This window comes from Eptesicus fuscus, chromosome 21 (assembly GCF_027574615.1).
Source record: "Eptesicus fuscus isolate TK198812 chromosome 21, DD_ASM_mEF_20220401, whole genome shotgun sequence".
Lineage (NCBI taxonomy): Eukaryota > Metazoa > Chordata > Mammalia > Chiroptera > Vespertilionidae > Eptesicus > Eptesicus fuscus.
In genome coordinates this window covers 6,792,969-6,817,672 of record NC_072493.1, presented here as the reverse complement: position 1 = coordinate 6,817,672, position 24,704 = coordinate 6,792,969, and the positions used below count along the sequence as shown (strand labels likewise).

At 62.9% G+C, this 24,704-nt stretch overlaps 1 protein-coding gene across 1 annotated transcript in view; it reads right to left on the bottom strand.

Annotated features, from left to right (window-relative positions):
- The window catches only part of ZNF536 (zinc finger protein 536), a 151,273-nt gene that overhangs the window by 66,111 nt on the left and 60,458 nt on the right, over positions 1-24,704 (bottom strand). The window contains exon 3 of the mRNA XM_054710670.1: positions 22,684-24,219. Coding sequence (XP_054566645.1) covers positions 22,684-24,219 — 1,536 coding nt within the window. The remainder of the gene's footprint in view (positions 1-22,683; positions 24,220-24,704) is intronic.

Sequence of the window (24,704 nt, the reverse complement as noted above, 5' to 3'; positions counted from 1 at the left end):
AGCTGTCGCGCCTGCTTCACCTTAGGTCACGGATGCCAGGCGCCCGGGGGCTCCGAGCAGGAGGCGGAGGACATGCCCGCGTCCCTGGGGCTGGGAGGAAGGCAGAGCGGCCACCGGATCTGACGGGGCGGGAGACGCAGCTGATGGCGTGCGTTCACAGCCTCGAGGGCAGATCGCACTAAGGCCAGGCTGCTCTGCAGGTGCCAGAGGTTTGTAATCCACAGATTATGGCCTGAACTTCTCCGCCGAGATCCGCTATCGGCGAAATCGCTCACCGACTCAAAAACGGAGGGGGAAAGGAAGCGTTTTTTTAATTGGATTTCGGCTGCACCTTGGTCCAGAAAAGCAGCCACAAAGGAAATGGGGGGGCCAGGGTGTGTGGGGGTGAGGAAGGAGCTGGATGTGAGTGGAGCATGGGTGTGGGCGGAGCCCGGGTGTGGGCGGAGCTGGGGCGTGGGCGGAGCCGTGGGGGCATGGGCGGAGCCCTGGGTGGGCACACACTGTCCTGCCTACAGTGGCTCAGGATGTCCCTTATAGAATAAAGTGGGCAGCAGCCCCATGAGGCTTTACATCATCACAAATGCCCTCTCCCCGCTTTAAATTCCTTTAATTAAATCTCATCCTCTTGACTTCGGTTACTTTCCAGTGCGTTTCGATGGCAGAGCTGGGAGGCCGCTGGCTCCGAGTCGCAGGCTGCAGTGTCCTGATGGCAGAGGAGTCTGTGACACGGACCCCCGTCCCTGGGGCCACCGTGCTGCCTGTTAAACCCCGCACAGCGCCCGGGGCACGTGCCCCACACGGGGTTTCTTTCACAGGTAGGCAAAAAAAAAAAAAGAAAAAAGCAGGCTGTGTCAGACACGTCATTAATTCCCAGATGGTCCCGTTGCCTCCAGAAGTGACTGCAGATAATCTCCCGTTTACTACCATCCTCCGGAGCCCAGAGAGGCTTCGGGAGAAGTGATCTCCGATGTTGGAAATGAGACCAGTGCCGAGAAGAAAGGAGGGAAGAGATGGTGGGAGGGAGGGAGGGAGGGAGGGCGTGGCCTCATCTGCCCGAGTCACGGGGACCCTCGCGGTACACAGGGCCCAGTCACTGGGCCAGCGTCCCCCCAATTCGGGAAGCGAACACCCAACTTCACGAAGCAAGCTCCACGGGAGAGTGCCCCTGAGTACCCATCCGGGTTGAGGTGGGTGAGTGTGGCGCACACACACATGCACACACACACACACACACACACTCACACACACACACCCAGGATCAGGCCCCTTCTGTGAATTAAGCTGCAGCCCCTGCCCAGCTGGCTGGCCCTGCCACGGCCTCCTCTCCTCTCACAGGCACCCTGAGACCAGCCAGGCCCCATCACAGACCCCAGCAAGTCCAGCTGAGACCCGAGGGCCTGACCCGACCTGCGGAACCACCCCGTTGGCCCCTAGACCTGTGAGGAGACGGAAGTTGTCTTTGGGCCAATGAGTTGGGACGCTTTGTTACACAGCAATACTAACCACTACAGCTGGGCGGAGAGACATCCAGTGACAGGAGCCACTTGGGCCTGCCTTGTTTTCCTCTCCCAGCTGCCCTCTGCCCCCAGGACGGGCCTTCGCTAGGAATGTTCTGGAATCATTATAACGACAGCGAATATGTAGCTGGCATTTCCCATCCAGTGGGCAGTGACCGGGCCTCAGACACAGCACCCAGCCCTTTGCATGCATGATCTCACGTCATAGTGGGCAGACGCTGGCATTATGCCCACGGGGCATCTGAAGTTCAGCAAAACAGCTGCCTGCCCAACTGGCGTGGCTCAGCGGTTGAGGTGGTCAAGGTTCAATTCCCAGTCAGGGCACATGCCCGGGTTGTGGGCTCGATCCCGAGTGTGGGGCGTGCAGGAGGCAGCCGATCCATGATTCTCTCTCCTCTATCTCTCTCCCTCTCCCTTCCTCTCTGAAATCAATAAAAATATATTTTTAAAAAACCACAACAACAAAAACAGAGTCACCTGACCGAGGTCACAGTCCCAAGTGGAAAATGGGCCCACGCCCTTTCCGTCGGAGCTGGAGCTGGTCCTCAAAACGACACCCTGAAGCGCAACTCCCGGACCAAAGGCCGGATCTCACTAAGCGACAGGCCAGGCCCACGTCAGGGCCTGTCTGGCAGGCGGAACTCGAGAGCCGCTGCCAGGACCCGCGTCGGCCTGCAGGCGTCTGTCCTCCCCTTGCTGGGAGGTGAGCCCTGCCCGACCTAGAAGGTCCTGGAGGAGGCGAGGGCTCGGGCCGCACGGGACCGGCCTTGGTTCTGGACACTGGGCTTCTCGGCCCTCGGTGCTGGCCCAGCCTGGCATGGGGACAACGTTCCGTGTCACACCCAGCACCGTTCTCTCCGAGGGCGGCCAGAAAGCCCGCGGCGAGACCGGGTACCCTCCACACTCGGGAGGGGCCAGGATGAAGGCAGAGCCGGGGCTGCCCCCCAAAAGTCCCCACAGGGAGACCGATGACCTCTCGGTACCAAGCCAGGCACTGTCCTCAGCTCAGAACCGGGTCCCTAAGATGCGACCCAGCCGAGTCGGATGGCCACCCCCAGAACTCGGGGAGTGCCCGGTGCCGCGGTTGCTAAATGGCCCAGCACTCCTCCAGAAACGCCCTCAGATGCCACCTCCAAACTTAACAACACCAATTTGATTTAGAGCGAGCGCTGACATCATCGCTCAGCAAAGAGGACCCGGTGTGGGGGGTGAAGTCCAAGAATCGGGGGGGGGGGGGCAGTGCCCGGTCCGCCTGTCGGCACAAAAGCCTGGCCATGGTGGGCAGTGGGCCCCGTGCCCCGCCTTCTCAGAACTGTTTTAAGAGGGACTTGTCCCCCACCCCCTCGCCTGCGAAGGGGCTTCGTCCCCACCCCGGGAACCCTGCGTCTGGTTTTAATGAGCTTCCGTTGGAATGTGGCCTTTGAAAGGCCTGGCTTGGGAAGATGGGACGTTAAATTTCGTGATGATGTACAGCATCTCCCGCCCCTGACAGGACAATGGTGCTTACTGTGCTTTATGAGCCCACTGGCGGCTCAAAGGTCACTTTGTATATGGCTCGGCCGACAGGGGCCGCGCGGAATGAAAATTAGGTTACGTGCGATCAGCTTTAGTATTAATCAGGCCAAAATGGATTTTTAACATTTTTCTAATGAGCAACGGAGAAGGGAGAGAAATACCAGGAATGAAACGGCAGAAGGAAGAGAGCAGCCGGGCTGAGCGAGGCCCCATGGCCACGTCGAGCAACCGGCCTCAGATCCCAGCCTCTCAGACCCTGCCCCAGGAGGAAAGCTCCCGGGCGTCGTAAATACAGGGACAGGGCCGGGACCAGGCTTGATTTACTCGCTGGTCTTCGTTCGTAACGGACAGAGGAACGGGCTGCGGTCCGCGTGCAGGCCCACAGGCCCCCAGAGCGCCGGGCGGGCAGGGCACGTCACCACAACAGGAGGCATCCTGTGCTCAGGGCCCCCCTCAGCTATGAGTATGGGGTTCAGGCTCACACCTGGCACCCAAGGCCTAGGCCAGGGCGCACATGTCCGCGGCCACCCCACCCACCCCGTCTGATTGTGGGAGCCCCGTACGCGCGATGCTTCGGGGTTGAGGAGACGGGGTACTGAAATGAAAGAGAATTATTAAAAAATGTAATTAAGTAAAAGTTGAAGAGCTGGGGTTTTTCTCGTCTCTTCTCTCAAATCAAAAGGCGGTTTTTCAAGGTTCTCTCCGCCAAGCACAGCCAGGTCATCATGAAATGAACAGACTTCCGATCCCAAGCCAGTGAAGTCAGAGGACAGAGGGCGGACCCAAAGGGCAGCCCTCGGGGCCTGGGATGGGGACACCGAGGCAGGGACGTACATGCGTGCGGCACGCTTTCCCCGGGACGCAAACCACTCCCGAAAGGACCTCGGACGCCAGCCTGGTGGATGGCGGAGTCACTCAGAGCATTGCCCGGACAGGAAGCAGCTCCCTCCACCCTGCCCTCCCCCCCGCCCCCGCCCCCGCAGACCAGGCTACCGAATGCAACCAGGACAAACGCATGAGCCATGCGTGAGTGACCCCAACTTCCTTTCCCGAGATCTCAGGGACCCTGCACCGCCCACAGGGGTGGGTGCCCCAGTGCAGACTGCGGCAGAACGCAGGCGCAGCCAGGAGCCTTCCTGGTGTCGCTGGGGGACTAAATGCACACCACACTGCCCTCCGCCTCCCGCCTGTCAAATCAATCCGGCAGCACCCGGCGGCAGCCAGCGGGGAGCGATTCATGGATTAGAAATAGACCTGTATCATTTTAAATATTTTTTTTTATTGACTTCAGAGAGGAAGGGCAAGGGAGAGAGAGAGAAACATCAATGATGAGAGAGAATCATCGATGGGCTGCCTCCTGCACGCCCCCCACTGGGGATCAAGGCCACAACCTGGGCATGTTCCCTGATGGGGAATTGAACCATGACCTCCTGGTTCATAGGTCAATGCCCAGCTACTGAGCCCGCCGGCCAGGCCTGTATTATTTTATATTTCTTTATTATTATAGAGTGTGTGTGTGTGTGTGTGTGTGTGTACATTCATATACTTGACCCTCGGTTTTGGCCACACACGATTGGCCTGGCCTACGGCATGGGGGCTCTGAGTTACAGTCCACCTCAGCGCCCCTGCAAGGACAGCTGGGCTCTGCAGGAACCGGAAGCCTGGCACCCTTGCCCGGCGGCCCTGCCCCCGCTGCTGTTGAAGGCTGTCCCTGAGGGGCCCTTGGCAGCAGCGACCCACAGGCCAGCCTCCCCGGGGAAGGGGGGCACCTGTGTGGCGGGAGGCGGTGGGAGTGGGTGTAGGACCTCCAGGCCCTTCTCTGCAGAGGAGCCCTGCCCTTCCTGGTCGTTGCTCAGGCCCCTCCCGCCCTCGGCCTTGCCACAAACCCTCGCCTTTGTGTGCAGAAGGTCGCCCACGGAGCCAGGGACAAGCGTGCCTTCCCCGCCGCGGCGCCGGGCGAGCAGGTGGGCTGCGAGGTTGCCATAGCTCCTACCTCCACCTTCCCGTGTCGGGAAGCAGATCGAGCTGCAGTGAATAGGAACGGGCCACCCGCCTCGCCCCCAGCAGCCCGAGCGGCATGAGATGCAAATAATAGACCAGCTGGGAGAGAAGCACGAAAAAATCATCCAGAAATAGCTACTCATGTGCGAGCAGCCTGCCCAGACGGGAACGGGTCCCGGAGCGCATGGAGCAGCCGGTCCAGGCAACACCCACCCCCCCCCCGTGTCCCTCAGGGGGCAGCATCCACCTCCCAGCCCCGATGGGACGGGGTTGAGGACCTGCTGACCCACTGCGGTCAAGGTCGGCACGGCTGGCGCTGCCCACTGCAGGCTGAGCAGCAACAGCTCCTGGACACTCAGGAGCCTCTCTGCCCGGAGGCTCGGCTCAGATCCCCGAGGACCGGCCACCGTTCCAGGTGACGGTGGGTGGCCAGTGAGAGTCCTGACCAGCCCAGCTCTCGGGCCCTGGACACCGAAAAGGAAAGCTGGGCAGAGCGGACTGGCTCTGGGCAGTCCCGGGGGTGGAGGGGTCCTGGGCAGTCCCGGGGGGTGCACCCTGGGCCTCCTGCCCAGCACGGGCTGCACCCCGAGTCGCCGGCCGAGGAGAGCAGCCTCGGGAGCTGGAGGTAGCTTCCGTTTCCAGGGAAGAGCTCGTCTCAGCGTTGTGCACGCCGGACCTGGTTCCAGCCGGAGGCGCCTACGCACATCCAAGGCCTCAGCCGTGTGAGCCAGGGCGGCGTGGAACCGGTCAGCCTGCCCTTACCCCCCCCCCGCCCCCCACCCCGGAGTGGCCACGCTCTGCAGGGGAGCGAGTGCCCCAGCGCTGCAGGCATGTGCTCGTGCTGGCATCCAGGGGCCCCAGGAGGTAGAGGGTTCCAGGGACCTGCCTGGACACCCCCCGACGGCAGCAGCCCTGGCCTCCCGCTCAGTAGCCAAGCGCCAGCCCTCTCCCTACGCTGACCTCCAAGGTGACCTCTAAGATTCCTTGGAGCTCGAATAGCCTAGGAATCTTTTTGTAAGAAATGACATTTTTATTGATTTCTGAGAGGAAGGAGAGGGAGCGAGAGACAGGAACATCAATGATGACAGAGAATCAGGGGTTGGCTGCCTCCTAGGGATGGAGCCCGCAACCCAGGCATGTGCCCTGACCTCCTGATTTGGAGGTCGATGCTCACCCACGGAGCCACGCCGGCCAGGCTAGGAATCTCCCATCTCGTGTGTATGGAGGGACCGACTTGGGCTCAATGAGCGCTAATGGCAGAGCCGGCTGCCGAGGGGGCGGCACAGACCCGTGTGTCCGACGGGAAGGGCCCGAGAGGCTGGGATGAAGGTGGACGCTGGGTCCCACTGGCCAGAGAGCAGCAGGAGGAGACAGACAGGAAGGCAGGAGCAGCGTGGGGACGGCCGGGTGGGCGGTGCGCACCCGGGAATCCTCCCCAGCTGCCCTGGGTCCATCGAATAAAGCGGCCTGTGGTCCGTGGCCCTCACCGAAGAAGGCTCTGAGCCTCTGACCCATGACCTGGGGGTTGGCCAAGGTGTCCTTTGGACTCACCGAAGCCGGGAGCAGAGCCACATGGGCCCGCCACCCTCGCCTGGGGTCACTCCCAGGCCTCAGACACCCCACCCTCATAGACGTGAACTCAACTCAGCTGGGCACCCTGAGGTCACTCCCAGGCCCCAGACACCCCACCTTCATAGACGTGAACTCAACTCAGCTGGGCGCCCAGCTGGGCCCCCACCCTGAGCGCCCACCCGCTCACGCCCGCCCATCGGGACAGGGATGGCTCCTTTCTTCGCCGAGCGCCCAGGGTTCCGTGACGAAGGGACGGTGCTGAGAGGTGGAAAGCGAAGATGGAGAAAACGGGAAAGCGGCCGGGGAAAGAGCCCGGCATCAAAGGAGCCGCCTGATGCGGAGGCCGTTAGGAGCCTGCCGCCCAGCGAGGGGCCACGCAAGCCTCTGAGCGCAGGGCACGGCCGACCGCTGGCCGGCGGATGCGCTTGGGTACCTCGCAGAGACGAGAGAGTGCTTCCTGGGAGGGTAACTGAGCCTAATTCCCTCCGTGACTCAGACGTGCGGTGGCCTCTGCCGCAGGCCCTGACCATTAGCCGCAGATGCTACTTTCACGGCCACGTCCTTCAAGACCCCGTGTTTCCTAGGAGATGTCGCCAACACAGAAAGGGGTAGGTACCTGGACATGTTCGACACGGGTTTCTGCTCGATTCCTTAGCCCTTCAACACAAAGCACAGCCCTCTCCAGCGTGGCTCAGTGGATAGAGCGTCGGCCTGGGGACTGAAGGGTCCCGGGTTCAATTCCCGGTCAGGGCACATGCCTGGGTTTCGGGCTCAGTCCCCAGTGCGGGGCGTGCAGGAGGCAGCCGATCCATGATTCTCTATCATTGATGCTTCTCTCTCTCTCCCTCTCCCTTCCTCTCTGAAACCAATAAAAATGTATTTAAAAAAACAGACAGAAAAAACAAAGTGGAGAGGTGTAGGGGTTCAGTGAGGTGCTGACGAGACCCCGCCAGGTGGCCCTGGGAGGTGCGCCCAAACCCGCTCAGGAAGCAGCAAGTCCTCTGTGCGGCTGACAATGGTTATCACCTTGATGATTCACCTTGTGACGGGTGCTCGTGCTGAGTGAAAAGGTGTTATTTTAGCCTCAGCGACAGTGAGAGCGGCAATACTTCCGGCCCGGGGAACGCTCAGGCTGCCGTCACTCACGGGAGAAAAGCCCTCGGTCCCATCTGCTGGGCGCCCCGCCCCCTCCCCCACGCGAGGAGCGGGAGCGGGGAGGCACGAGCCGGGTTCCCGGCTGGAAGCGCCTGCCCCCTCCCGCCTGCTTTCCTGCAAAGATCTCGCTGAAGCCTCGAGATGCCGGGTGATGGCGTGGAGGGAGGGTGTCCCGGGAGCTCGCTGAGTGCCACAACCTGTCACTCACCATGTCACCACGTACCCAGCCTGGGGTCCCACTTGAAAACCTAGACCCCGGGGTCTCTCAGGCCTGGCGCTGTGCACCTCGGGGCCAGACCGCTCTTGGGGGGCCGGTCCTGCATGTTGTAGGATGTTCAGCAGCGTCCTGGCCTGCACCCAGACGCCACGAGCACCCCGATGCCTGACGCCTGCCCCCTGGAGAAGACGATCGGGCAGGGCCGAATATCCCTGCTGTGCCTGCGACCTGTTTGCTATGTAGCGAATAGAAGGTTCTAGAACCCAACTCTGCCTTTCCTGCCTGAGCTCACCTGACCCAGCAGAAGGGCACAGGAGGACGGTGAGCTTCTGTCCCGTCAGAGGGTGTGGCCAGGAGCAGAGTGGACGGGGGGCACTCACGGCCCAGCCAACAAGGTGGCTACAAAGCCCATTTCTCCTCGGGAGCCCAGGGCCCTTCAGCCACGAGGACCAAGAAAGTGCATTTTCTTCTTTTTTAAAAAAATATATTTTTATTGATGTCAGAGAGGAAGGGAGAGGGAGAGAGAGAGAAACATCAGTGATGAGAGAGAATCATGGATTGGCTGCCTCCTGCACACCCCACTGGGGATGGAGCCCACAACCCTGGGCCTGTGCCCTGACGGGGAATTGAACCCTGACCTCCTGGTTCCTAGGTCGGTGCTCAACCACGGAGCCACGCCGGTGGGGCGGAAAGTGCATTGTCTATGACAGGGCCTTCCACTGCATCAGGGCTCTAACACGTACACGAAACACCTCAATGCACAAGCGTGTTGAACGCAACTCGTCCCCACGCATCAGTAGGAGGCTCCTTGGCTGCTCACAGGCTTGGAGGACGCCGGCTCCCTTCTGCTCACGCGGTGGTAGGAGGGCCTGCGGGGCTGGGATGAGGCTACCTGGCCCGGGGGGACCATCTCAGTGAGGACCTGGAATGTTCCCCGAGGGGAATGAGAGCAAGAGCGAGAGCGGGGACCAGTGAGAGCCACACTCCGTCACCTGCCCCGTCACCGCCCCGTTCCGGCTGATTTCCGTGGGAGACAGACGGGCAGAGTGCCGAGTCCGTGGCTCTGAGCCCAGGTCCCGACACAGCTGAGTGTCGCCAGGGTCCCCGCCCGGCATCCCTCCGATCTCAGGTCTCAACAACTCGGGGAGACCTGTCTGCTTCGGAAAGCCGTGAGAGTGGGGGGCCAGGAAGCCCCTCCTGATTTTTCACTTTTATTATCCGTGTTTGCCACCTTCTCCAAATCAGTGGCGTGGCTGAAATGAAAACAAATGATGGTTTCTAGGCCAATCGATACTTGCATCTTGGCCTTTTAAAAAGGAAAAAGTCGCGTGTCACCAGATCCTCATCTCGGCCCCACCGATGGGTTTTAATACAGCCCGATACGTAATCGATAGCAGCCTCTGTGTGAACGGCGTCCTGAAAGGCAGCGCTTCTCCCCGGCTTCCAGGGCCCGCAGGTGGGCGGGCCTCTCCCCCTAAACCCCGCGGCTTCTCGCCTCTTGTCCTGGGGCTTGGCTCCTAACACGTCTAAGGAAAGGGTTTACGTACTTAACGGTTCCCAAACCAAAATGCTACCTGCCAGGGCACAATGGCCGTTCCATCTCCTTAAGCTTCCCGGCCTGACGTTTTTAAAAGGCCAGGAGCAGGGAGCCCGTCTGTAATGCCCAATTTGTGCATCTGCGCTTCCCCCGGCCGGCGCGGGCACCATATGTTTTTAATTATCCTAATGGCCCTAAAGAACCTGTTCGGTGGGAAACACACACACACGCACACACGCACACGCACACGCACACACACACGATCCTTTTATTACTGGTTTGTAATTTAAACACTTTTCACGGGAACGGCCTGGGGGGTGGGGCGGCCCAGAGGCCTGGGGTCCCAGGCTGCCGCGGGGAGTTCAAGCTGGAGTCCCACTCCCCCCCCCCAACTGGGGGGACCCGTGCCCCCTGCCTGACACTGGTAATTGGTCCCATGTGACGGGACTCACCCTCACCCCGGGGGGCCCGAGGAGGAGGTGATCTGGGACCCCTGTGGGGCCGGGTTTGGTCAGAGCCTGACGTGGTGAGAAGGAGGTTGACAAATATTATCCTGGGCTGACCCTGGCTGCCTTCCCCGCGGGGGCCTGGCCTGTGCCCCGGGCCACCCACGACCACTCAACCACTCTTCCCCACCTGGGCCCCGGGAGCCACTGGGAGGTGGGGGGTCAGGTTTCCTGGAGGCCTCTCTCGTGGGGGGATGGGAGGGGGGGGGGGCGCCGGCAGGTTTTTGTTCCCTGAGGCTGAGAAGTGACTGGATACATAGAGACCTAAGAATGATGGATTCCCAATTGGTGTCGTTCCTGGAGGGGAGGACGTGGAGGTGGGGAGGAGAGCCTGCAGGGCAGGAGGCAGGTTCAAGGTCAGCGGGTCATGTGGAGGACACTGGCCTCTGCCCAGGCTCCCGGGTCCTTCTGTGACGGAACATCTCATCCTCCGTGGACCACTGGTGGTCCGTGAGGTCCGAGAGGTTGGCGACGGCTGCTCTAGGGGACCCAGAGCGACAAGCTGTGAGAACGGGGAGGGGGGGGGGTCTGTGTGAGGGGGCTGGTTTGCTCGATTTGGATGCATCTCCAGCAAGGATCAGACGCCACAGAAGGTCGCCCCAGAGTGGCCATGGTCTGGCTGTGACCCTCAGCTCCCTCTCGCCGCGCGGGCCTTCCTGAGTGGGGACCGCAGCCTGTGTGTGCCTCTACTTCCCCTCGCGTCCGTGAGAAGGGGCTGTTACGCGGATCCAACGAGAGGTATCATTTGTGTCGTCCTCTGACCGCGTTTTCTACCTTGTTCTCCCGTGATGCGTCAACTCATGACTAACACCGGGCCCAGCACAGCACAGCGTGCATTTTTGGCCGACCCGACCAGAGGAAGAGTGTGATTTTGATTCATTCTCGCCGGACGGCCACTGTGGTGCTGGCTGCCGTCATTCTTCCGTGTGACAACCTAGGGGAGAGAGGTCTGCGCCCCCAGCCGGCAGGTGTTGAGCGGCGCACCTGCTGAAAACCGGCTCTGTCAGCGCTCCGCGAGGGAGCACACAGCAGGTGCTTGATACGTAAGAAGAACCGTGGCGGACGGAGGGACACGGCGAGGACCAGGCCCTCGAGGAAGCAGGCACGGCCATCCAGGTCCCGCCTGGCCCGCAGCCGAGGGGACAGTCCGCCCCGCCCAGGCGGGCAAAGGCGCCTCGAGTTCCCGTTCTGAGAATCACAGCTCCCGCCAGTGGGATCCCGTGTGCGCGGGGAAGGCAGAGCAGGGAGGAGCATAAAACCCCAAGTCCCACAGACAACATCTGTCTCCCTGCAAACAATGGACCATTATCTTGTAAATAATTCTGATTAAGCGGCTGCATTTCCTCCTAAAAGGGTGCTGGGGAGGAGGCGCTGGCAATGGTCTGCTAGTGCTCAACCCTCCCCCTCCCCCTCCCCCCTCCCCCCTCTCCAAATACCCCTCACCCTCACCCTCACCCTCCCCCCTCCCCCTCCCCCCTTCCCACATACCTCTCACCCTCCCCCCTCACCCCTCCCCCCTCCCCCCTCCCCCCTCACCACATACCCCTCACCCTCACCCTCACCCTCACCCCTCACCCTCACCCCACACCCCTCACCCTCACCCTCACCACATACCCCTGACCCCTCACCCTCACCCCTCCCCCTCACCCCTCCCCCCTCACCACATACACCTCACCCTCACCCTCACCCCTCCCCCTCCCCCCTCCCCCCTCCCCACATACACCTCACCCTCACCCTCACCCTCACCCCTCCCCCTCACCCCATACCCCTCCCCCTCCCCCTCACCCCTCCCCTTCCCTTTCCCCCTCCCCCCTCCCCCCTCCTCACATACACCTCACCCTCACCCTCACCCTCACCCCTCCCCCTCCCCCCTCCCCACATACCCCTCACCCTCCCCCCTCACCCTCCCCCCTCCCCACATACCTCTCACCCTCCCCCCTCACCCTCCCCCCTCACCCCTCACCCCTCACCCCTCACCACATACCCTTCACCCTCCCCCTCACCCCTCACCCTCACCCCTCACCCTCACCCTCATCCCTCACCCCACACCCCTCACCCTCACCCCTCCCCCTCCCCCTCACCCCTCCCCCTCACCCCTCCCCCCTCACCCCATACCCCTCACCCTCCCCCTCACCCCTCCCCCTCCCCTTCCCCCTCCCCCCTCCCCCCCTCCCCACATACACCTCACCCTCACCCTCACCCCTCCCCCTCCCCCCTCCCCCCTCACCACATACACCTCCCCCTCCCCCTCACCCTCACCCCTCCCCCTCACCCCATACCTCTCACCCTCCCCCTCCCCCCTCCCCTTCCCCTTCCCCCTCCCCCCTCCCCCCTCCCCACATACACCTCACCCTCACCCTCACCCCTCACCCTCCCCCTCCCCCTTCACCACATACCCCTCACCCCTCCGCCTCCCCTCCCCCCTCACCCCTCCCCCTGCCCCTCACCCCTCACCCCTCACCACATACCCCTCACCCTCACCCTCACCCTCACCGTCACCCTTCACCCTCACCCTCACCCCTCACCCCACACCCCTCACCCTCACCCTCACCCCTCACCCCACACCCCTCACCCTCACCCTCACCGCTCACCCTCACCCTCACCCCTCACCCCACACCCCTCACCCTCACCCTCACCCCTCACCACTCACCCTCACCCTCACCCCTCACCCCTCACCCCTCACCCCATACCCCTCACCCTCACCCTCACCCCCCACCCTCACCCCTCCCCCTCCCCCTCACCACATACCCCTCACCCTCACCCTCCCCCCTCCCCCCTCACCACATACCCCTCACCCTCACCCTCACCCTCACCCCATACCCCTCACTTCTCATCCCTCACCCTCACCCCTCACCCCTCACCCTCACCCTCACCCCTCACCCCATACCCCTCACCCTCACCCTCACCCCTCCCCCCTCACCCCATACCCCTCACCCCTCATCCTCACCCTCACCCTCACCCCTCACCCCTCACCCTCACCCCTCACCCTCACCCCTCACCCTCACCCTCACCCCTCACCCCTCACCCCTCACCCTCACCCTCATCCCTCACCCTCACCCCTCACCCCATACCCCTCACTCCTCACCCTCACCCCTCACTCCATACCCCTCACTCCTCACCCTCACCCCTCATCCTCACCCTTACACCACACCCCTCACCCCATATCCCTCACCCTCACCCCTCACCCTCACCCTCACCCCTCACCACTGTGCACCCAGCACCAGCCACTGGCCCAGTTCCAGGCCTTCCTCCAGCGCCCCCTGCTGGGCACGCTCTCCTTTTCCCCTGCCTGTCTGCCCTCTCTCTCCTCCATCTCCATCACTTCCCTCCATTCTGTTCACACCCGTTTGCTCCCTCGTCCTTCTGCCTGTCTCACTTCCATCTGCTCAGGTCTCCATTCTCAACCTTCTCCCCCATCTCTCTCTCTCTCTTTTTTTTAAAAATACATTTTTATTGATTTCAGAGAGGAAGGGAGAGGGAGAGGGAGAGAAACATCAATGATGCGAATCACTGATCGGCTGCCTCCTACACACCCCACACTGGGGACAAAGCCTGCAACCCAGACATGTGCCCTGACTGGGAAGCGAACCCTGACCTCCTGGTTCAAAGGTCAACGCTCACCCACTGAGCCACCCGGGCTGAGCATTGTCTCCTCTTTTGACCTTTGCCCCCCCCCATCCCCTTTCTCTCTGTCCATGTGTCTGACCTGCTCCTGGTGTCTGTCCGTTCCTGCGCCCAGCCCTGCTGTGACTCTCCCCTCTGCCCCCAGGGCTGGCCCGCCCCTCCCACTGCCCGGGACACCCACGTGGTGGGAATGGTGTCCAGTCGGGGCTGCAGGCAGCTGGTGGGCCCCCGGGAACCACAGGGTCCCTCCTCTCACCCCGGGAGGCCCCTGGGCCCAGCAGGAAGCCTCTGGTCTCGCAGGCCTGGCTGCCCCGTGTCTCCTGCTGAAAACCCAGGGCCGAGGCCAGGAGCGGGGACGTGACACACCACGCACGCGGGGATGCGGGCGTTTCCTGGCCGCGGCTTCCAGTCAGGGCCCGAGTGACTTCCGGAGGGCATTCTGGGCCCCCAGTTCCCGTACAGGAAGGCACGAGACTCCTGCTCCCACGGGCGGCCACGGGAGACTTTCACATGGCCCCACGCGGGTGAATCCGTCTGCTTAGACAGGAGAAACTGCCCTGGCCGGGTCAGCGCGGTGGATAGAGCGTCGGCCTGCAGACCAAAGGGTCCCGGGTTCGATTCTGGTCAAGGCCACGGACCTCAGTGGCAGGCTCCTCCCCAGCCTGGGCCCTGGTCGGGGTGCGTGCAGAAGGCAACCAATCGATGTGTTTCTCTCTCATCGATGTTTCTGTCTCTCCCTCTCTCTTCCACTCTCCCTAAGAATCAGTGGAAAGTGTCCCCGGGTGAGGACTGAAAATATAAGTTAAAAATAAAACCAGGAGAAACAGCTCAACGGGAGCCGGGCTGTTTCTCACGCCCTGGGAACCAGTCGCTGACGCTCACACAGGGTCCCCAGATGGGGTTCCCCTGGGGAGGGGAGGAGCCCGGCTCGGCTCTGATCGGCCCTCACACGAGGCGGACACATGGGCAAGGATGGCAGGGGCAGGTCTCAGAGGGCCTCAGCGTTCCTGGGAGCTCTGCCTGGTGCTGCCTGGTGGCAGGGACCCTGAAGTCACTGAAATGGGGGTGACTTGTCCCCTCCAAGTCGCTCTCTCACACTCACCTTGTTCCCTGAGGGTGTGGAGGGACTACCGGGTCACACTCACCTGGCGCCAATGCCGCGGGCGGGGGGTGCCCACTTGGGGGTGGTACTGGGGGTCCTAGGAGACCGAGGATGAGTGGGCTCCCCTCGACAAGGAAGGGCCCTCACACTGTGTGTGAACCCCATCACCCCTGCAGCCCTGCCCGGGGCAGGCACCTCAGCTGGGCCTGTCCTTGCCGCCTGCAAGCACCCCTCCACCCCCGCCTGCCCCTCCTATAGAAGAGCAGTAATTTGTTAAATTGATTGCAAATTTGCTTTCCTCACGTGGCGGCCTTTCTCCCTGGACGTGGATCCGGGAGAGCATATCCTGTTAATCTGACAACAGCCAAGTTCAGGAAGAAAACGTAGTCTGGGAGCCTTGGGGCTGAGATGGGGGGTCTGGGCCGCCCCCAGCAGAGGGGGGACTCCTCCAGGGCCGCCGTGCCCAGGCAGGACGGGGATTTCTGCAAGGAAGGAGCCGTCGGGGCCGTTAACGTGACCACCGTGATGTTTCTGGGAGGAAAGGCGACCACACCAGCGATGATCCCCTCCCGGAGTTTTTTCATTTACTTTTTTACTGATGTCAGAGAGGAAGGAGAGGGAGAGAGAGAGAAACATCCCTGATGAGAGAGAATCATGGACCGGCTGCCTCCTGCACGCCTCCTCCTGGGGATCCAGCCCGCAACCCGGGCCTGTGCCCTGACGGGGAATCGAACCGTGACCTCCTGGTTCATAGGTCAATGCTCCACCACTGAGCCACGCCGGCCGGGCCTCCTGAAGTTTAGCTTCCTGCAGGCATCTTAGAGATCTGCATTTTATTAGAGCCAACCTACTTCCCAGCACCTGTGACGAAACGTGGATTTGAAGACTCTGTCCCTTCCCTTCCTCGGCCTGGGCCATCTCAGGGTACAGTCACCCCCTTGAACCTGCACCCCCTTCTACAAAGGAGCCCCATCCCCCGGGCCAGTGAGCCCTCCCCGCTTGGCAAGGATGGGTCTAGGCTGGATGGCCGAGGGCAGATCCATCCAACAGTTAATGCTTGTGGTGACCCCAAGTCTGAGTCCAAACAGGTGGGGCTCGTCCTAATGGGGGGGGGGCGGCGCAGGAAACAGAATTGCCTGCCCCATGGGGTGCTGGGAAGGGAGTCAGTTCATTGCAGAGGCTGAGCCCACTCAGCTCCGCCCAGCAGGCCGCACGCCCCCAAGGATGCCCACCTGGAGTTAGAGGCAACCAGGGGAGGGGAGTGGGGAGTGGGGGGGTGCGGTGCAGTGCAGTGCGGGGGTGTGGCATGGGGGAGGGGAGGAAGCTGGGGTGCCCTGAAATGAGAGGGGAGAGGGGCTGGGACCGGCTCACAGACTGAGCCTCCAAGCCAGTCCTCCTCTCTGCCTGAGAAGCCACCCCGGGGGGAGCCGGGGGACCTGCGGTGAGAGCAGGACCCCTGGAGGCGCGAGGGGGCTGGGCCGCGTGGAGGCGCGAGGGGGCTGGGCCGCGTGGAGGGGCGAGGGGGCTGGGCCGCGTGGAGGCAGGAGGGGGCTGGGCCGCGTGGAGGGGCGAGGGGGCTGGGCCGCGTGGAGGGGCGAGGGGGCTGGGCCGCGTGGAGGGGCGAGGGGGCTGGGCCGCGTGGAGGCGCGAGGGGGCTGGGCCGCGTGGAGGGGCGAGGGGGCAGCGGAGGCCTGGATCAGGGCCCAAGGAGCCCCCACTGCCCTGCAGGATGACGGGTTCCTGTCGTCAGCACACCCTCCCTCCCCACCGCCCGGCCACTCACCCTGCCTGTACCCAGCGTCGCCCCCGCCTGCCCGGGGAGGCCGGCCCCGGTGGCAGCAGGTCCCGTGTGCAGTGACTGTGACCAACAGTGGCCGGGAGACCTTCGCAAGTAGCCAGGCCCTCTCCTCCCGCTCATCCATGTCCTCAGGCCGGAGGCTCTGGTCCAGAGGGCCCTGAGGGTGCTCCTCTGAATAGAGGGGTGGGGCGCCCCCTCCTTGGTAGCTGAGAATGTGGCTTCTTAAACCAAACGGGGCATGGGCCTCAGCAGAGGGAGCCCCAGGCAGCTCCTCACAGGGAAGCCGTGGGGCCCTGGGGGTGACGCAGCCTCACAGAGCCACCAGGAGGCACAGACGCATGGGAGGCGTGGGGGGGAGGCAAGGGGGTACAGGGGGGTCTCCTGACATTCCGCCCACCTACCAGGCCGCCCGCATGCTCTGTGCCTCAGCTTCCCCACCCACAGGCCCCGAGAGGCGTGAGGGTCCAGAAGCGGGAACACCCCTTGTACAGGGACGTGCACCCCTGCTGTCTGGCTCTCCCCACCTGCCACAGTCACCCCCAAACCGGGAGGTCCCTGTCCATTTGCGCATTTGTGAATCAGTACCAGCGGGGCGCCCTAGAGATGACAGGAATGCGACCTGTCGCCCAGCGAACAGCCCCAGAACTGCAGCGCCCAGGGGGTCCTCTGGGGGCTCCCACCCTCGGGCAGGACTCGAGGGGCATGTGGGGGGGGGGTGTCACCAAGAGAATGAACACAAGGACTCGAAGCGGCACTGCTGTGTCACAGCTTTTATTAGCAACAGCAAGACAAGGGACCGGGGCGTTTCAGCATCGTTTTACATTCCATCCGCACGGGCCCTCGCTGCTCACACGGTGCACAGCACACTTCACGTCTCACACCGACTCAGAAGCGACAGGGATTAGCGGGCACACGCCTTCGTCCCCGGGACACCTCCGTGCATCTCCTATTGACCCCAGCACACCCGGTCCCCAGGAAGTGAGCCCTGGCACGCGACCCCCGCCCCCCACCCCCGCCTCTGCACGTGGGGCCTCAGCTCCTGCTTGTCAGCCGTGGGTGAGGAGGGTCCTGGGTCTGACCGGCACGGGCTCCCGGGAACGCCAGGACCTGACACCAGGTCACACTAGCAACGTGACCGCGTACACACTAGGGAGAGGGGGCCACTGCACTCTGTATGCGTCACAAGTACAGGACACGGGACCACGTCAGGCTGCCGGGGAGGGACCGCAGCCCCGCCCCCACGGCAGGCCTTTCACGGGGGGGGGGGGGGGGAATGGGGGGACTGGGAGCACCGGGTTTGTCACCCGGAGGCACAGCGGGAGGGAGCGCTCGCCCTGCGCACATCACTCAGCCGTGGCGATCGGAGGAGCGCGGGGACACGTGGGGCGGTATCTCCGCCTCCCGCCTCTGCGTGTACGTGCCGTGGGGGTGCGCCTCGGGCACACACACCCACGCCAACAGCGACTATCTGCTCAGCGCACAAGCGTGCAGTCTTTCTCCTCCTGACCTGCGCGAGGGACGGGGCGGGAGCTGCCGGCGGGGCAGCGTGGACCGGCTAGAACGGGGGTCACTTACCTGCAAGAAAACGTCACAGTCATTAGACAGTCCGGCGCCGGGGCCAGAGGAGTCTGACAGCGCGGGCGCACGGCCCTGACTCTCGGGGACGAGGACCACAGGGCAGTGTGTGGAAGACGCCCCCCCCCCCATCCCCCGGCTCCCACAGCGAGAACAGCAGGAGGTTAGAGCAGGCGGGCGGCTAGGCGGTCAGCGCGCGGTAGGAGGTGACGGCGTGTGGAAGCGGGCTTTGCACACAGCAGCGGGACATGGGAAGGGAGGACCTGACTCGGCGGCTAGGTGTGGCGAGTCCAGGCGGCCGTCGGGCCACCAGGCCTTTGGTCCAGCACCGAGGACGGAGGTGCCACCGCGGGAGCTCAGCTGGGGATCCCCGCCCCGCTCGGGACAGCGACGGGGTCACACGCCCCTGGCCCACAGGGTGGCTGGGCCCATTGGGGTCTGCCTGTCCCCGGAGAGGGTGTCTGCTCTGACCACACTTTTAGCATTCTCGTCCTCCCCCGAACCCCAAAGTCCTGCCAGGGAGGGAAGTGTGTGAGTGTGTGAGTGTGCATGTGAGTGAGTGAGCAGGTATGAGTTTGTGTGAACGCGTGTGAGTGTATGCCCGTGTGTGTGTGCCAGTGTGTGTGCATGTGTCAGTATGTGTGCATGTAAGTGTGTGCACATGTGCATGCAAGTATGTGCATGCACCAGTGTGTGGACCTATGCACACACGTGTGTGTGCTTATGCACGTGTTCACATGTCTGCATGTGCGTTTGGTTGTGTGTGTGTGTGTATGTTCACACACGTGTGTGCATGTGGGTTGAACCAAAGAGCTCTGCTGCTCCCTGGCTCGGTCCAGGACAGCAGCTCCTGTGGGATCCGAGGGGACCTTGGACAGGACGACAGCGGAAGGCGTCCAGACCCCTCGGAGGCACTGCTGACTCAGACGGGAGCGTTGGAGCCAACGCTCTGCGGCAAAAGGGACGGAACATAAACAAGGCTAAAGGTCACCGCGTCTGCCGACTCAGACACCGTCCATGTGTTTGTTCTGAACGGGGAGCAGACCGTCTGGCAAATACAGCAGGTTCACACCACGGCTCTGCCAGCCTCGGGGCGCGCACCCTCCGGCCCAGGCATTCCGGTCCATGCAAAGGAGGAGGAAGGGGGGGTGGGGGCCAGCAAGGGGGAGCACAGGGAGGGGGCTGCCCTTCAGAGGCTGTCCTGGCACCCACACTCCACACACAGAGCACTGGGCTCGGGGGAGGGGGGGGAGATGGGGAGCGCCTGCCCAGGGCTGCTGGTCTCTGGGGGCGCCTGGAGTCAGCACCCATGCTTCGCCCCGCCAGAGCCCGGCAGCCAGCAGGGCAGCGCAGGCAGATGGACAGTGATACGCGCTAACTCACGAGATTGCCCTTGGCCTTCAGGTCAAGCCACGGTGTCCCCTACGGGGATCCAGCACCAGGCCCTGGACCACAGGGGGAGCGGGCGCCCCATCTGGGAGCGACCAAGTCCACAGAGAGGGAGGGGGAGGGTGTGCTCCACCCAGGCTCTGGGCACGCCAGCCCACAGGAGGGTGCAGGCCCCGCGGGCCTGGAACACAGCAGGGCTCCGAGACCAGGCCCTGCAGCCGCCATCCCGGGGCCCCACCGCACCTCACGGGAGGCCAGCCCCTGGGCAGAACGGGCAGGAGGGGGAGACGTGGGAATATTTGATTCCCGGGCCAACATCGGGCCCTCCTCTTCCAAAGTGATGCCCACGGGGTGTCAAACGTTCAACTATTGTGTGTGCTCCCTGTGATGTGAGCAGAGTGCGCTGGACTGGGGGGCCTAGCGGATAGCGGATCTAGGTTTCCGGCCAGGCATGCAGAGGGATGCGCAGGCCTGGCCCTCCAGGGCGTGGGGAGGGGTAGGGGAGGGGCTGAGCACAGGGTCAGGGTCAGGCCCCTCCGGAGCAAGAGGGCAGGTCTCCACCTGGCCCCGGGGCCCACCTGGGCCGCTTCCCAGCAGGAGGAGGGGGAGGGAACAGGTCAAAGGAACCCCGGCGCTGGGCTCCCAGAAACCAGGGAGGTTCGCGTGGGCTTCTCGCCCCGAGTGCAGGTGGAGCAGGGGGGCCGGGCCTCACCTGGGGAGTCCTGTGTACAAGGAGCACCAGACCCAGAGGTTAAAAATACTCCCTGCTTCCTTCCGCCTCCCTCCTTCCTCCTTCCTCCCTCCCTCTTACTCCTTCCTCCTTCAGCCCTCCTCCCTCCTTCCTCCCGCTTACCTTCTTCCTCCCTCCTCCCTGCTTCCTTCCGCCTCCCTCCTTCCTCCTTCCTTCCTCCCTCTTACCTCCTTCCTCCTTCCGCCCTCCTCCCTCCTTCCTCCCGCTTACCTTCTTCCTCCCTCCTCCCTGCTTCCTTCCGCCTCCCTCCTTCCTCCCTCCCTCTTACCTCCTTCCTCTTTCCGCCCTCCTCCCTCCTTCCTCCCTCCCTCTTACCTCCTTCCTCTTTCCGCCCTCTTCACTTCTTCCTCCTCCTTCCTTCCTCCTTCCTCCCTCCCCGCTCCCTTCCTCCTTTTTTCCACAAGTGAAGTCATTCACAGAAACCCCTCCGCCGCTGCCTTCATGCTCCTCTTGGAGAGAAACTAACTTGGGACCCAGATGCTGCTGCCCAAGGGGCTAAGGGGTGACCAGGCAAAGGTGCACATGCTCCCAGGAACCGCGGGGGCCGGGGGGGGGGGGGGGGAGCAGTGCCTGGGAGCTCAGCTCAGAGGGAAAGGGCTCAGGAGACGGAGCGGGCGCAGGGCCTCCCCACCCTCTCCGGGCAGGCCTGCTCCGCTTCCTCCCGCACGAATAGGAGGATGGGAAATTAATGGGGTAATATGAGCTCATTTCAATAATAAAGAGCTCGTGAGCGCGCCGGGTTTTGATCTTTTCTGATGCCTGGATTCCTGGCAGGAACCAGGGTCCTACTTAGGGATCTGAAAGCACTGGAAATAGACTTAAAGAAACATCCCCAAACAACAGTCAAACGGAGGCCGCCCCTCACACACGTAAAACAACAACGGAAGAAAGACGTCCACCCGCCCGTGCCCTGCTCCCCAGAAGAAAAGGGGGGGGGGGCTGGCCTGGCCACACCCTTTCCTGCTCCTTTTACACTCGCTTTAACAGCTTCCAAAGGAAGGGACTGTGTGTGGCCAGGGACCGGCCTGCAGACCACTCAGCACAAGGGACTGTCAACATTGGGGGGCTGTCAGGAAGCCATTAGTGGTTTCTGAGAATTCAAAAAGTATCTCTGACTGCTGGTCCAGCTCCTCGTGAATTAGGAAGGAGAGGGAATACATGTCCTCCTCAAGTATGAACCAATCCAGCTTCCTGAACCCCTGTGTGTGCAAGGACGTCAGATTCAGAGGTTACAAAATACGCCCGCCTGCCTGCCTTCCTTCCTTCCTTCCTTCCTTCCTTCCTTCCTTCCTTCCCCTTCCCTCCCTCCCTCCTTTCCTTTCTTCTTTCCTCCCTCCTTCCTTTCCTTCCTTTTTCTTTCTTTCCTCCCTTCTTCCTTCCTTCCTCCCTTCTTCCTTCCTTCCTCCCTCCCTCCCTCCCTCCCTCCTTCCTGCCTTCCTCCCTCTTTTCCTTCCTTCCTCCTTCCCTCACTCCCTCCCTCCTTCCCTCCCTCCCTTCCTTTTTCAACAAGTGAAATAAGTCACAGAAACCCGGTCACAGACTGAAGATGGAAGGCATCCGCCATCCCTCTCTGGAGAGGTTATGTGGGGCTGAGCGTCTGTTCTGAGAGAGGCTTCCCAGCGAGACCATCTGAGCCCCAAGAGAAGGACTGGACCCTCCCCGCGCCTCCCAGCCACCAGAGCCCACTTCCGGCCACGTTCTAAGCTCGGGAACCCCCGGGGGAGCCGTGTTCTCCGAGGAGGCAACGAGGCGCCGGTTTGCTAAGCAGAGCGGACAGACGTGGGCCCGAGACACACGGAGTCACAACACTGGCGACTGGGGCTGCGCACTTCTCGCTAGGACAACGGACGGACAGGTGAAGAGACAGACGGACAGAAGGCAGCAGCAGGACAGAAGGCCCGGGGCACGGTCCCTGCTGCTCAAGGTGAGGCGCAAACGCCCCGCGGCCCCCTCCCTGTGTGGAGGCAGGGTCACCGGCTCCCGGCCTCGGTCAGTGTGAGGGTCTCACAGCCTCGCGTGCGCACGAGGAAAGCGAGGAGAGCGGTTCGGCTGAGCACAGCAGGGGCACGGTCTCGGGCATCGAAGGCGTCAGTGAACGCTGCAGAGTTTGCAAGTTGCCGCGTCTCTTTCCCCTTTACGTACCCCTTCCCCTCCGGGGGTTAAAGACGGGTCCCTCCCCCCGGGAGACCCACCCCCGCCCAGGGCCCCACCATGCTAACGGGAGCCCAGGCATGTGGGCTTGCACGTGACAGATCTCCATGACTGTCCATGCAGCGCCTCCAGTATGGGGGCGGGTGGGACCTTGGATGTTCGGTTCAAAATCCGCGAGTGAGTCCATCAGTCTACCCCTCCCGTGCTTACCAAGTGCACACTCAGCCCGCCATGCTGGGAAAGGAACCCGGGGGGGAGGGTTCTAGAACTTACCACACACGTCCGGCCTCTTGACGCATCCTGAGCCGGCCGCGCCCCCGGCAAGTCCGTTGAAGGCGGCCAGGCCCTCCGCGCTGTAGGCCCTGAGGACCGACAGCATGTTCATCGGCTTCTCCAGGCCGGGGGGCCCGCGCTCCGGCCGGGCCAGGCCCGCGGCGGGGTCCTGGGCCGGGAGGAGGCCCGGGCTGTGCCACGCCTTCTCCGACGCCTGGGACAGGGGTGATGCCAGTCCCTGGACGGGCTGCGGGGCGCCCGTGGGCAGCAGGCTGTCCCCGCCGTCGCTGTCCTTGCTGAGGGCCGCGGGCGGCTTCCTTGCCACCTCGGGCTCCGTGTCGACCTCCTCGTCCTCGTCGTCCCCCTTGGTGGAGTCCATGTCCTCGGAGGAGGTGCCGTCGGACAGGCCGTCAGCCGTGTTCTTGTCCGCAGTGTCGGGGATCACGATCGGGGCATCGTCTTCCGGGGGGGCCTTGCCCTCGGGCCCCTTGTTGGGGCAGGAACTGGGGGCTCCCGAGCTCACCGCACCGGGGTACACGCCGAACTGCTTGTAGAAGTCTGACGGGAAGTTACAGAACGCGGGGTCCACATGGCCGGGCCACGGGCCACTCTTCGGCTCCCCCAGAGTCTCCATGGCCTGTCCTGGGGCCACCTTCTCAGAAGCAGAGTCCAGAGGCCCCATCAGGGTGGCCAGTGCTATCTCCTTGCTGGCCTCCCGCACCTGCTCCTTGCCGTGGACGGCCACCCCTGCGGCGGGGTCCCTGCGCTTCGCTCTGCCCAGGTGGTTGGCCTGCAGGTGGAGGGCCATGAGCTCCACGGAGGACGTGGTGAACGTGCAGAACAAGCAGCCGTGCCACGCCACGCTGTCCCGCACCGTCACCCGGGAGCCGGGCAGGGCGGGGGCGTCGGGCCTCACCGACAGGTCCAGAGGCTCATACTGCGACTTCTCTGACTTCCTCGGGGGCGCCTTCCCGCCCCCTCTGTCCTCGCCGCCGCCGTCCGCCCCGTGGGCTCTGGCGGAGGGAGGGTCCGGCGGGGCCTTGTCCTTGGCGCCCTTCTCCTTCCGCAGGGAGCCGAGGGCGAAGCTGTCCATGAACGCCTGCAGGGACCCCTGGAAGCTCACGCCGTTGCCCGAGAGGCTCTGGTAGGCTCTTCCGACGTCGGAGAAGTGGGCGCTTTTGGAGGGAAGGTCGGTGCCTCTCAGGGCGTCTGACGGAGGCTCCGAGGAAGACACGCCGCCGGCCTGGCCGGGGTGGTCCCCCGACGAGAGCGCTCCGGCCGGCCACGGCTGGGTGGCGGGCCCCCCTCGGAAGTCCATCCCGGGGAGGCCCTTGAAGGCGCCCCTCAGGATGTCGGGCCTGAGGAACAGCGCGGCTTTGCCCGACGGCTCGTCCCGGGGGTCTTGGCTCGCCGGCTGGCCGGACAGGGGCCCCGCCCCGTTCTGTCGCTCCCGGTGATGCCGCTCCAAGTGGTACTTCAAGGAGGCGGACTGCGTGCCGGCGTAGTCACAGTGCGGACACTTGTAGGGCTTCTCACCTGCCAGGCGTGGGCACGGGGGGGGGGGGGAGAGAGAGAGAGAGAGTTTATCTCACTTTGCTGCGCGTGAGGCTAGAAGGAGCAGCGCTTGTTCTTGGACACAAAGCAGCGCCAACTAATAATTAGTCGGAGAACAACTGCTCGTTAATAGAAGAATAATTCGTGCTTTTCAGCCTTTTTAACGATTTCGTACCATTTGGGACTACTCAGGAATGACATACTATCCACACACAATTAGCTATCTCTTTCTTCATCTAACGTGTGGAAACGGCTATAGATTTAAAAGCTATGATTATGAAAATTAAGCATAATAATTCCAACCACAGTGATCATTAAGAGTAGAAGTTTAGGAAGACGGCGTACGTAACAAATGGCTGGGTGCAGTATTTTGTGTATACAATAGCTCTGAAATTTGTTTAAATTATACACATGGAAACCATTTTTAAACCTAAAAATTTTATGGCCCTGTTACGCAAGACTGAAAT